General features: G+C 36.7%; 2 protein-coding genes across 6 annotated transcripts; both read right to left on the bottom strand.

The window, feature by feature from the left end:
- Window positions 1-89: 89 nt before the first annotated feature.
- Window positions 90-5,974, bottom strand: LOC140764209 (uncharacterized). 4 transcript variants are annotated; one of them, XM_073102646.1, is made up of 9 exons: window positions 5,591-5,974; window positions 4,447-4,553; window positions 3,487-3,555; window positions 3,148-3,263; window positions 2,537-2,591; window positions 2,291-2,411; window positions 927-974; window positions 741-835; window positions 96-646 (listed from the first exon to the last, which is right to left on the bottom strand). In XM_073102646.1, the coding sequence occupies exons 2-9, from the start codon at window positions 4,543-4,545 to the stop codon at window positions 545-547; spliced, it is 705 nt and encodes a 234-aa protein (XP_072958747.1). In that variant the 5' UTR covers window positions 4,546-4,553; window positions 5,591-5,974; the 3' UTR covers window positions 96-544. The 4 variants fall into 4 exon arrangements, with proteins under 4 accessions (XP_072958745.1, XP_072958746.1, XP_072958747.1 ...); XM_073102648.1 differs by having other exon boundaries at window positions 741-832; XM_073102644.1 differs by having other exon boundaries at window positions 90-835.
- Window positions 5,975-6,757: 783 nt separating this feature from the next.
- Window positions 6,758-12,797, bottom strand: LOC140765360 (WEB family protein At5g55860). Of its 2 annotated transcripts, XM_073104412.1 has the most exons (5): window positions 12,649-12,797; window positions 12,291-12,373; window positions 11,690-11,779; window positions 9,235-9,434; window positions 6,758-8,841 (listed from the first exon to the last, which is right to left on the bottom strand). In XM_073104412.1, exons 3-5 carry the CDS (start codon window positions 11,694-11,696, stop codon window positions 7,045-7,047), a joined length of 2,004 nt encoding a protein of 667 aa, XP_072960513.1. In that variant the 5' UTR covers window positions 11,697-11,779; window positions 12,291-12,373; window positions 12,649-12,797; the 3' UTR covers window positions 6,758-7,044. The 2 variants fall into 2 exon arrangements, with proteins under 2 accessions (XP_072960513.1, XP_072960512.1); XM_073104411.1 differs by lacking the exon at window positions 12,291-12,373.
- Between the last annotated feature and the right edge of the window lie 596 nt (window positions 12,798-13,393).

Genomic DNA, 13,393 nt, shown 5'->3' with positions numbered 1-13,393 from the left:
GAGATTGATATTTTTTTGCCCAATTTCCAAGTCTATTTTTTAAAAAAATATATAAACGTCCGAGTAGTATTGTTAAATGAGAACATAGCACAGAGCAGCTTGAGTATGACACAGAGAGAAATACTGGCCTAGTTCTTCATCAATAGTTTACAAACAGACACTACATCCTCATCCAAGATAATTAGATTATTTTCTTTCCTAAACAAATATTTAGACGTGAATTATGTAAGAAAACTCAAGTATACAAAGACAAGAAGCTCCTTCGTATCCTAGATGAGCTCATTAACCAAATGAAGCTAATAATAACATACGATACGAATAAAAAACAGCTTTATTGATGTAAACCAAAAGGCACTGTGCTCATCTTTAGAGCTTTGGTCACTTGAACCAATGCTCTCCTATGTAAATGAAGTTGGCGATTTGCTTCTCTACATGTTAGTCGTCAGTCACAATGTTATACCTTAAATTCTCCTAACTGAAACTATATTTGAGAAGTTATATAATGATAATGACTGTAAAACTTTACTACTGAACTTAGGTTAACCTATTTGTACAAGAGATTGTAAGCTGGCAGATCTTGAATTCGATGGACGTCGTCCAAAGACAGCTCTCTTTCTAGTTGGATTCTTGTGGCTTCCAAGACCTCCTGGAGGAATTGTCATAGAGAGGAAATAGAATAATAACACAAACATTTTAAACTGTTTCAGAAATAAGCAAACCGGGAGGGCAAAGGAGAGTACTTTAAACTGCATATATGAAGCACGCATAGCTAACCACTGAGCATCCATCATCTCGAATGCTATACAGTACAAAACATCAAAGGCTTCTTCATCTTCTAAGATCATGGCAATTTAGAAATGCATTAGATGATTAAAGCATGAGAAAGAGAGGAAAGCATTACTAATTCCTATAGGAAAATGACTCACCTGATAATACCTTTACAAAGTTGATCCCAGGCAGAGATTTTGGTTTTGCTGCGGAAGGTAAAAAAAGTTCAGAGGGAGAAAGAGATAGAGTGAAGAAGATTATAATTTCCCAACATCATATTCAATTGTGCATCTATATGTTTAACAATGAACAAGGAACTAAAGGAGAGAAAGAGTAAAACAGGAACGAGAAAAAAGTCCCCACGGATGGTAATAAGGAAGATGAAGCTTAACAATTAGTCAAGCTTCATAAGGATAATCCCTAAGAAATGTGAAGGTTCCAGAAACAATGCCCCAAGATGGATCAAAAACACAGACGTCAAATTTTATGGGATGGAAGTCATAGGGCCACTTCTCATAAAAAAAAAAAAAAAGCAAATAAAACAACACCGACAACAACAAATGAATGTAAAGAAAAAGAATTTCATTTAGGAGTAGACGTCGTAAATTTCCATCTGTCAGAGCTTTTAGTGGTTAATGTGAGAAGTGGTTAGAGTTTATTCCACATTTCCTTAAAGGGTTTTAAGCCCTTCTAAAACTGCCCAGATAAAGCAGGATAATCTCTAGTTAAATGGATTATTAACAGCATGTAAAGAGATATGTGAACACATGGAAAATGACTATCACACCGTTTTAACTATTTGGAGTCAGTTAAATTAACTATGGACTAATGAACTGTATAGCACAATAAATAAATTAAGGAAAGAACATCCCTGATAAGTACCAAAAATTTGAAGCAACTTTCAGCATGAAAGATCTTAATCTCTTTTCTGACCTGAGGTAGTCATAGTAGTGCAGGAAAATAGAATAAAGTAATCATTCAAAACATTTTGTTGATTATAAAAAACAGATATAAAGATACCAAAAGTAATAGATAATCAACCTCAGCATTTCCTCTTATAACAAATTAATTCTCATTGCTTGGTGATCCCAGTGACTTAGGATATTGTGTACACTTGGCTGCACATCAGTTTTGGGGCTAAAGATAAACGTAGATCACATATCAGTTCTTGGATGCAATGATAAAACAATTTCTGATTTTTACCTGTTGCCCTTTTTCTTTTTTCTGTTAGGCTTATTTCACCCTATGGAATTTCAGCTTAAATTTGATTTGTTTCCAGATATCAGTAGAAGATATAAATTAAAATGAATTTAAGACAAAAAGTTTAAAGTTGACATCCAAAAATTCTTCCGTACCATGAAACAAGTGTCTAGTACTTTCTTTTCATATGATATTTCTGTCCAATTGATCATTTGCGTAGACATAATTCAATGCTGATTAATTCTATTCCAAATATTTCTTTTAGCATCTATGTATCTTGAAGATACCATTCGTTAAATATACTGCATGCCTGGCAATAGACCTGAATTTAGTTCCAACATCTGAATCAACATGAATGAAACATTGACGCCTGCGACAGCAAATGGATATTCCCATGTTGCCCGTAGACCTTCTTGTTTGAATAACAACCTTTGGAAAGAAGCCTTCATGTAGAGACAAATCAGTGTCAGTCTCAACAAAGTCTCATATTAGGCAATTCATTTTAAGATCAAAAGATGGAAACAATTTTATTTGCAGTTGACATATTATGAGAAGAGAAAAGACATACTGGATAAGTCCTTGCAAGAAATAATAGATTCTCAAGTGATACAAATCCACAGCCCCTGAAAAACAAAATTAAAAAGAGAACATAAATTCACAATAGAAAATTTGGTTATTTCCAGAACTTGAGAAAATAGTTTATGTTACATAAAAGGAAAGAGGTATCCTGGAAATCTCCCAAATTCCTCGTATATACACAATTCCAAAAAGAAAAATTGGTCGACTCCTTGTTTATTTCCATTCACCTTCCTTTATACTACTTAGTTGGTACATTTGAATAGGATTTGAAAGCTCTATCCACAAGCACACAAAGTAAGCTGTGTTGTCCATTTCTATCTAAATTTCAAATGATGGGAAAGGGAGATTCTATTTAATTGCTTTACCATGGCCAATAATCTGCAACATCCTATCAATATCATGCCTGCATTCTTGATGTGATGTAAAATTTTGGTTACTTATATATTACTTTTTTATGATTAATGATCAGTAAGTATAAACCTATATGTCCTCTAGAGCATCTCTCTGGTTTATGAAGTATTAGTGAAAAGAAAGCCTTCTGCACAAGAAAATCAACCGCCACAATTAAGTAAAAGAAAGCTATACAAACGCAATGTTTACCTGAAATCTGTTGATGGATTAGGACCTTGCCAACCCATATCTTTCCACTGTTCTGTGACCAGGCTTGTAAGTTCTGTGTCTGGAAAGGAAGCATGCCAAAGTGCTCTGAGAGCTTCCTGCCAATTATGGTGCAAAACATGATACAAGAGCCTTATCATATATTTTCTGAATAACCATTATCCTCAGGTTCATTAAGCAAAAAATAAAAGGTTATATTACTTTGTCACGTAATTAAACCATTTAGTAAGCAAGATCCCTTTATAATTGAGATAAAGTACTCAGGTATAGTGTTGTATGTTTTCAAAGTATCGGAACTTGGAAATTGTGCATATTACTTACTTGATGATCTGGTCGAGTCTCATCAAAAGGTACACTTAGTCGATCCTTAAGCCTTTGCAACCGCTGTTCCTGGAAAAGGCATATAATATAAGACCAAATTGACAAAATAGTATACGAATAAAAAAATAGAGCTATGAGAAAAAGAAAACATAGTTCTAATAATGTTTCATTTTCACCATATATAATTGTTCATCCAAACCTATGAATAGATGAGAATGTCTTACATAATAAAGAAGCAAAGGTCTCCAACCTACTAAAAGAAGAGCGATATAGCTAAGCATATAAAATCAATGAATTATAAGATTTTGTGGTCTTGCAATATCTATCTCTACTGTTCTTTAGCAATAAGTAGCAGAACAGTTGGAAAAGGAATCAGCTCAAAGAAGTCCTCCTGCCATATTTTTCTCTACTTTGGTGTTCAAAATCGCTATCAATCTCATGCTAAAAAAGTCGATATATTGTCGTCCTAACCTGACATTTTTATTGGACTAGAAAAAAAGAATCATTAGGTACCTTCTTGTATATAAGAATGTGAGCCTTAGTCATGCTTGACTAAATGCTAACTAGGTGATTTCTCCCAAGGTGAACTATGTCTCTATTTTAGTTTTTAATCCCCCTTCGTTCTCTCCTCTTGATTTTTGTGCTCTCAAAACCCTCTCAATGTGACACAGTTGAGCATGGAAATCAAATAGTAGGAGGTCTGGAAATTAAATGGCAGAATAAGGTCAGCCAATTTACAGACCTCATGGTCTATACCATATTAAGCAAACAGTTACTCCAATGCTTAATCTTTCAAGAGTAGTGGTAGAATCTATACATATATCCTGACAAAGCAAGATGATGGTTCTGTAATTGGATGTTTGTCGCTCATAAACTCAATGAGAAGAATCAATCATCAATTTACCATAGAATGAGGGACCAGTTTAAGGAAATAGCAGCCAACTAAATACAAAACTTTACCTGAAGAGGGGTGAAGTCAAGAACCTTTTCACCACTACCTTGACGTTTATTGCTCGAGCGGTTAAAGAGTCCTCCAAACCAGAATCGACTTCCAACCATAGCATCAGCTGTAACATCATGAGCACATACTTTTTTAGAATTACATGCAGATCGTGATGTCAGAATCTGGCCTTCAGATAAAACTGCTTGGCAATAGATACATATAAAGATGTTTAATTCTGATTTGGAGTAAAATAAACAGAGAAAATTACTTTTTTTTTCCTTTCTGGTTTACTGATGAGATGAAAATTATGGTTACAGTGACCTTAACAAGTACTAAGACTACCCAATATGCATCTTCGGGCCATTGTATGAGCGTATATCATTTAGGATGTCCCTTGCCTTCCTGCAGCTGCTTATAGTTTAGCATTCCAATGGAGAGGTATAAGCAGATAAGGTGGGGAATACAAGGTAAATTGTTAGAACTTTCAGATGAGCAACCAAACACTAGATAAGCTGCATTTCACATGATAAAATAACCTTCCTCAGATGAGCACTTAAACACTAGATGTTCTTCAATATTTCATAGTATCTTGTATTCCAATCACACATCATCTGACAGTTAAATTCACAACCCATCGCAAGCATCTACCCAATCATTCACAACTTAAGAAAAAGAAGCAGACCTAGGAAGTTCCCCTCAGGTCTGAACATAATAGTTGCAGCTTACAATGTTGTACTACCAGAAGTATGAAGATTTTTGGAATGCCGTCTTGTTTCTCTATTTTTGCCTACATATATTAGGTAATAATTAAAACCTCTATTCCTGCGAATGATTTAGAAATGGACTGCCTTTGTGCCTAATCCTTCCTCTGTCTCTTTATCTCAATCCAATCAATGAAAACAGAAACAAACCATTAACAGAGACACAAGGTCATTATCCATTCCGTAGCAAATTAAATGTAAGGCTTAGCTCTACAATGTCTAAGCCAAGAACTAGACAGATACCTAGAGATTAATCCAATAAAACAGCAAGCAAATCATTGAGGATTCCACAATCCTAATCTATAAACTGGAGATCTTGCAAACATTGAAGTAGATCGGTGCAGAAAATTAAATCATTATCTACAGCAATTAATTCTAGAAATTGGAGATTATAGCTCACCTGCGAGCGAATTAAAGCCGCGACTTCTCCATCAAATGAGACGAGAAGTTGCAAGAAAAGGAAGAGAACGAAAGAAAGAAATGCCTCCACTTTGGCTTTCTTTCTCACATCCCGCAACAAACAAGCACGCGTGATATCTGAGGAATTGCCTCAATGCCGATTGTTTTGGAAGACAAATGAGAGAAGAAGAAGAAGACGGAAGAGCAGGAGGAATAAAAAGGAGACGTATCCGATCTGTCAATTGTCATGCATGAATTCTCCCTTTCCCTCTCTTTCTCTCTCCTCTCACGGCAATGGAATGGACGGATATAGAATTCTTTCTTTCTCCAAACAATTACTCTCTCTCTCTCTCTTAACCGCCCATCCCGCCTAACCAACCATTCGCGGATCGCTTCTCTCTCTGCCATGTTATGATCTTTGAATGCAAATCGCAAGTAACATATATAAGTTCATGTCCTTGTATACTAATGTAAATATAAAGTGGGATTATCTTGCAAATTACTCGCCAATAATTACAACTAGGCTTGATGCATTGCACGATGTAGTACTCTTCCAGTTGTAAGTAGTTATAATATATTGCTACGTGCCCAAGGCAAAGAATAGTATGCAGGAGTTCTAACATGTAAGCAAGAAGGGATCATCCATCCTATATAAAAGGAGAAATTTTGGTGATGAACTATTGTGATAATGATTACGAGGATAGGGCACTTGTTCGAGCTTTTTTCTTATCAAATTAGTCCTCTAAATATTGGTTTTAATGTCTAGTACACTTATTAATTTAAATATAAGTAGCTAAATAAGTCTGAAACTTCTACAAAAATTCAGAATATTTAAAAAAAAATTATAATGCCTAGATCAATAATTCTAAACACGCTCATGTTTAAATTTCAAAATAAATTAGATATTAAAATAGCAAAAAAAATAAATAAAGAAAAATAAAAATGTAGCAAGTAGATCAATAATTCTACAGCCTATTTCACGTGTAAAAGTAGATCAGTTGGATCCAATAGTGATTGGTTGCAGAGCTTAGATTTGATGACAGTTTATTCGCTTTCTTCTGGATCTATCATTCAATTCTAGCAAAAGAAACGGGAAAATGTGACTTGCTGACAGGCAACTCAGCTGAGCAAGGCATATTCAACCGTGTATTACAGAACAAAGGGAGCGTCAGTGATAACATAGATAATGTGGAATATGATCAACCAAAAGAGTGTTGTACAGTTTAACATCTTCATGACCATAAACCAGAAAAGGGTCATCCCAAGAGCTCAACACAGTGGAAAAGCAAAACATACATATACAACAGTTGAAACTCATCTCCAAAATGGCAACTTAACAAATTCGTGGAATAACTATACACAACTGAAACAACCGGAGAAGTTACAATTCTTTTTTTTTTTTTTGTGTCAAGATCACAACATTAGAAACTTGCAAAACCAGGAAATGGTGAGAGATCATACAGGTCTCTCCCCTGGAAGAAGAGATGGAGAGCCACCATCTATTTGGTTCTTCTTCCTATTAAGTATGCCACTAAGACTTGGCAGAAGTGTCTTTTTCGAGACCATCTTACTGGTCTTGTGCTGTCCTTCGCTCCTATTTTGCGAGTGTCCTTCACTCTTGTGTTGTTGATTCGCACTCAGAACCCTTGGTCTAGGTGGAGATGCTTGCACAGATACCTGTGTCTCGGCCAGTATATGAGAGACCGCCTCAGCAGTTCTCTTTTGCTCCCTCTCCCGCCATCTCCTTAGTTCTCCTTCAACAGCTTTCTTTGCTGCCTCGGCCATCTCTGCCCTCTTCAGAGCATCCTCTGTAGCTATATCCATGTCCTCCATCTCCTTCCGAGCTGCCTCTAGTCTCTTAATTGCCTCATTCTCACTAGCTCTCACAGCTTCCACCTGAGCCATAGCAGCAGCAACCTTCATCTCAGTCAACTTCTCAGATTCCTCTACCTTTCTGCTCAAAGATTCAAACTCCTCCTTTGAGATTGTGATCTTGGCCCCCGACTCAGAAGAAGTTGAGGCCCGAGCAGCATTTGCCTTTTCTGATAAATCCTTGATTCGATCGAGGGCTCTTGCCTCTGCTGCTTTTGCTTCTTCTGCATCCTTTAAAGCTACTTGCAGCTTCTCCTCTGCTTCAATAAAGGCAATCCGTGCTGCTTCAGCTTCTTCTCTTAATTCTTCGGCACTTTTCTTCATCATTTCAGCTTCACGTAGTGCGCTCTCTGATTCAGAGGATACTTGCTGAAGGGCAAACATCAAGTCATTTGATGCCGAGGTGGCTTTAGATTCTGCAGCAATTGCAGCCTCAAGTTCAGCTTTGCATTTCTGAAGCTTGATGTGAAGGTTCCCTACAATAGACTCAGTTTCTGCATCCTTCTCTTTTAGATCATTATGCTCTTTCTTTACAGCTTCCAGCTCCAATTTTAGGGATTCCACCAAGCTCTTGAGAGAACTTTCTTCTTCAACCACTTTCTGCAACACCTCTTTAGCACCATCAAGCTCAGTTCTGACAGTTGTAACAGACTCTAAATCTGAAGACCGCGCATCTTCTATTTTCTTCTGGACAGCTGCAATCTCAGCAGTTGTTTCAGACAGCTTCACTTCAAGGTTCTGGTGATCTTTCAGATCAAATTCTTTTCTCAACGATGCCAGTTTGTTTTCAGTTTCTTCTAGTGCTTCTTTGTAAGACTTCCTGGCAGCATCTTTCTCAGAACGTATCTTCAAATCTTCCTGCTGGGCTTGCTCGGTGGCAAATTTCACATGCATAAGAGAATCCTGTGCTGCTGCAATCTCCTTGGAAAGCTGATCAGCCTTCTCAGAGTTGGCTTCAGACAACTGTGTGGCTTCAGCTTCTTGCTCAAAAGCAGATAGTTTGGCTTCCAAGGATGTGTCAAAATCCTTCCTTAATTTTCTAAGCTCCTGTTTTGCAGCATCAAGATCTGTGATGGCAACTGCATATTGCTCCCTAGCACTGTCCAGTTCCTGCTTCCAAACACCATCATTTCTACTGCCCTCATTGGAGCTGTCAAATTGTTTAGTTTGATCTTTTGCAGCTTCTGTAGCTTTAATTGCTAAGTCCTTGGACTTGTTTATTGAATTGAGCTTATCAGTTAGTTCATCAACAGTTTTCTTAGCTCTCTCTAATTCAGCAAGCGCTTGAACCCTGGTTGTTTCAGCATGAGTCAGCTGCTCCTTATACTTATTTAACTCTTTCTGGGCTAAGTGAAGTTCGGTCTCTTTGGCCAATGCTCTCTGTCCAAAATATAAGGTGTCAGGATTTGTGCAAATTAAAACAACTCACAAAGTCACAAGTAAAAACTGAAAATAGATATGGATAGGCTGAGGATCAGAAACTCCTTTTAGATCTTTCATTTAGTTCAATATAGTAGCCCAAAGCAAAAGGGACCTCAGTATCAAGCAAAGCATCTATATATGAAAGATTCAGCTTCACATTAAAGCATGCTTCTTGATATGCAAAATCTAAAATGGTCTGTTTTCTCCTGACAAAGTAATCCCATTAACCAATTTGGTGATAAAGCATTGGGAATCCAGCCAATTCTGAATTGTCTCTTGGTACAATTGACTAATTGATCACTATTTTGTAGTACATATTTCAAGTCTATGAAGCTCATATTCTAGAGATACCTCTGTTTGCTGAGGCTTCGACTTTCTTATGGTTTGTTTGTCAGCTGAAGATACAACCTCACCAAATAAGCTGACAGCAGCTTTCACAGACTCAAAAGGAGCCCTTGTATCTATCTCTCCCACCTCTGCTTTGGGCAAATCAGTAGCAGCTTGGCGAGCTTTTACACTCGTGTTGTCCATCTTCCTCAATCTATGTAAGCCTGCAAGAGTAAAGAATGTGCAATGAGGCTTCTGAGCAACAGAACTAAAATATGAGCAATTGAGCATATACTCCAATAACCCGTAACACAAGTACTAACAGGCTTTATGTAATAATTTCAGAGGGGCTTATATACCATCATCTTATCAAGTCAAATGACAGATTTTCCTAGCCAAATAACAATTTTTATTTTTAATTTTATTTTGAATATGCTTACAACTGCAGACTAAAGGCAAATGAGCATACTAAGCAGAGAAGAAGCCAATAGTACATACTTTTAGCTAAAACTACGAAAGTTATATTAAAACTAAAATCAGCACTATTGAGGAATTATGTAATATCTCTTTTTTTTCCCTATTCGGTCTAAATTAACCTTTGAGCTTCCAAAGTACATATGTAACACTAGTTTTCTCCTATTATGACCAGCAATGAGTAAAAACAATGAGATCAAAATATATCCAGAAAATCATGATTAGGGGAATTGCAAAAGTAAAATCTAGGTTGATCTTGAACTACCCAGCGGTCCATATCAAAAATGTTGGACAATATACTATTCTATGCTGAAAATGCCAATTGAACCAAGAATCCCACTAGATAAAAGCAGCCAAAAGTACAATATCAAGAAAAATGGATGATAAAGCTATTTGAAACAGATAACCCACTTATGGCCTTTTGAATCCTCAGAAACCAAAAGACATATTAGTCTCATATACATCATTAACTATTCAAAAAATGCTGTGATCTGCACCCTCCTCCATTCTCTTGAAGATAAGATAAAGAAGCTAGATTGACACAAAGAAGAAAAAGAAACTTGAAGTGCTTCACGTTATTCAAAAAATATCCTTTGATGGAAGTTATCTAGATAGGTTGCACACCAATCCTTTTTATTTTTGGACTCCAAAGCAGAAGAGAAGGAAGACCTTGACAAATAAGATGAAAGTCAGAACTGCCATGAAAACCAGTGAGTAGTGAACAATTCTGAGAACCTCATGAAGTATCACGATAATTTAACAACGAACATCCTGTAACTTTTTGAACTCAATATATTAAATGCCAAATTCATTTTAGAGTTGCTATTTGTATGACAATCTAATTTAACATGGGTAGCTTGAGCGCAGGTGAAGGTAGAAAAGGCCAAATATGTTTATGTCAATAAAGCCAAAAAAAGCAGATTCATTCATCATTAACTCATATTAAATAGTGGAACATCAAGTCAGCATGGTGCTTATAAGTACTGCCAATGGTTTGGGGCCATCGTGATGAGTGTATCTTGCGAAGTTTTGTGTTTCAAAGCATAAAAGACATAAATGAGTTAAAATGTTGCTTGCATCTGCCGTATCGTAGTGGCTATCTAAAAATCCTTTGGACTGCAATGTGACTTCTGAGTTCTGACCACCATTAAGTTCATTACGAGTGATGTTGTTGACTAAGTTAATAGTGGCTTTGCTAATTTATTTGTGCCATAAGTCAAGAATTACCAATCTTTTGATTCTTTCCGGCCTAACCATCTGCAACATAAACTGATGATATTAAGAAGAATAGTAAAAAAAATCTGATTTCCCAAAATTGCTCCAGTCACAACTTTAGGTACTCTCGAACCCTACTCTTTACTTCTCCTTCCTCCTTTTTTCATGTAAATGCTGTAAGAATTTCTCTGGTTGTTTCAGAGATCTGGTATTAGGGAAAAATCTATGCTTACGATCAGTTTTTACTTGTTACCTCAAATCTGAATCAGTTACATCTTTCTCATTGTCAAACTCCAAGATAAAAAAGGAAAGACAGAATATTCCATCTTCAAAGTGAAATATCAGATTATTTTAAAAAAATCTAAAAAAAAGTCGCTTATTTACCTTTCTTGCTATGTTTGAGAGGAGAAAGGTAGGCCTAGCCTAGCATATTGGGAAATTATGCTATAGGGCTTGTAAAAGCCTGTCACGTTTCGCTATGTTTAAGAGGAGAAAGTTAGGGTTAGCCTATCATGTCAAACCATAACAACTCTAACGAAAAACAGAAGCATGGAAAACCTGATCTGGGAGAAAGTATGGATATGGCAAAGACATGTAACAAGCGTATCTCAATCAAGAAATCATCTGAATGGACATGAAAAAGGAGGTAACAACAAAAATTACATCTTAGGTAAAATATTGATAATGGCTAACACAATATCTCCTAGAGATACCACTAACTACTGTATAGTATTACAATGGCAAGTAAAGTAGTAGATAACAGAACATGAAGGAGAAAAATAATTCAGACCTTCCATTTCAAAGCAGCACGAGGACCAGAATGGCTACAGTAGTTAACACTTCCAGGAACAAGACTTCAAGCCGCCAATAGCACTTCCACCTGTATACAACATTCATTTAGGAAAAGAAAATGAAAGAATAAAAGATAAAACTTTCAAGAGGAGAAAATGTTTAAGCACATACAACTTTAAACCAGTAGCCAAATCTCCTCCTTTTAATGTTATATAAGTAGTACAAAGATAAATAGAAAACATTTTACCATCTTAGAAGTATAATTTGGAAAAGGACTTAGCAAAATAAAGAAAATGATCCTATTTTACAGGTGAATGACAATTAAGGTCCCATTAAGATTGGAAAGAAGAACAAATGAAGAGCGTTCTTACACCACGGAACAAAGGGAAAATTCTGGAGATAACAAGCCCCCCAATATATAACCATGTCAATTCACATCCCAAACTAGGTTAATCTAGGAATACATTGAAGAAAACATGGCCATCAAATGGTCGTATGCGTGCAAGTCGACAAACCCAAATCAGAATTCGTGTCATAACTCATAAGAAGAAGCTAGTAAGAGAAAAATTGGGATCAAATTCCCCTCTTCATATAACAACCATATTTCCCGGCGATACCAAGCGAAGGTAATGCGATCCGGATGCGATCTGAAGCAGCAACCGATCGATCGCCCCTCGCGAAGCTTCAAAACTCGTGAGCAGGAAAAAGTCAGAGGGAGAAAGAGAATAAGAAGGGGAAAGAAACTTACAAAAAAGGAAAGGTAGCATTAACAGAGGAGGAAAAAGTAAAACAAAAACGCTCGAACAAAAAGCTTCAATTATCAAGCAATTTCGCTTCCTTTCCCCCAAAGATAACAAGCACACATACAGATGCGAAAAAAGGACAGAGAGAGAAGAAGAAGAACAACAACAACAAAAAGAATCGCGAGAAAGGAAGAGATGGAGAAATAGGGTTTACCGACGTCGCAGTGATCGCGTATGAGTCTCCCGGGGACGATCGGCGGAGGGGGAAGAAAAAGAGGAAGGGGTTTTGGGTTGGCGTGGGAGAAGGGATGGGAAAGCGGGCGAATAGTAGTACGAAGGTGGGGGATGGGAGGGGTGGTCGAGACGAGCAGTTTGGTTTTGTTTGTTGCAAAGAAGAGGAATTTAGACTATGACAGCTGACCGTGACCGGGTCTAAGAGCACGCACGGGGCACGCCAGGGGGACCTGCCCGCTGCCCGGCTAATCTCAGCATCTCATTTTTATAATCCACCCCACCGCACTCATGCTATTCTTCGACCGGCTCCTCCGCACATCCCGATTCAAATTCTACCCTGGCGTCTCTTTTGAATTTAAAGGGTGTGTTTAAATTAGTTAATCACAGGATTAAAACTAACACCTGGATTTACAGTTGATTTCTTTTGCCACAATTTTGAATTAATTTTATTCGAAAATGAAATCCTACTGCTTAGCAAAAAATGATATAATTTTTTAAAAAAATATCAAAATTAAAATTATGCGAATTAACCCTTTGATATTCTCACACCGCCTTTTATCAAAGGGCATTTGCACTACATGAATTTAGAAATAAGTTTTGATATTAATTTATTTTTTGCGTAATACTCATGGAAGCTAATCGATAGTTAAACTTTAAATTTATTTAATGGCCAAGAGGCAAAAATATTATATGATTTTTTGATACACTGGCACACTGCTCTTAAA

The sequence above is a fragment of the Typha angustifolia genome, chromosome 8 (assembly GCF_048772165.1).
Source record: "Typha angustifolia cultivar Huaian chromosome 8, ASM4877216v1, whole genome shotgun sequence".
Taxonomy (NCBI): domain Eukaryota; kingdom Viridiplantae; phylum Streptophyta; class Magnoliopsida; order Poales; family Typhaceae; genus Typha; species Typha angustifolia.
The sequence above is the reverse complement of the archived record's forward strand: the minus strand, read 5'-3'. Positions and strand labels throughout refer to the sequence as shown.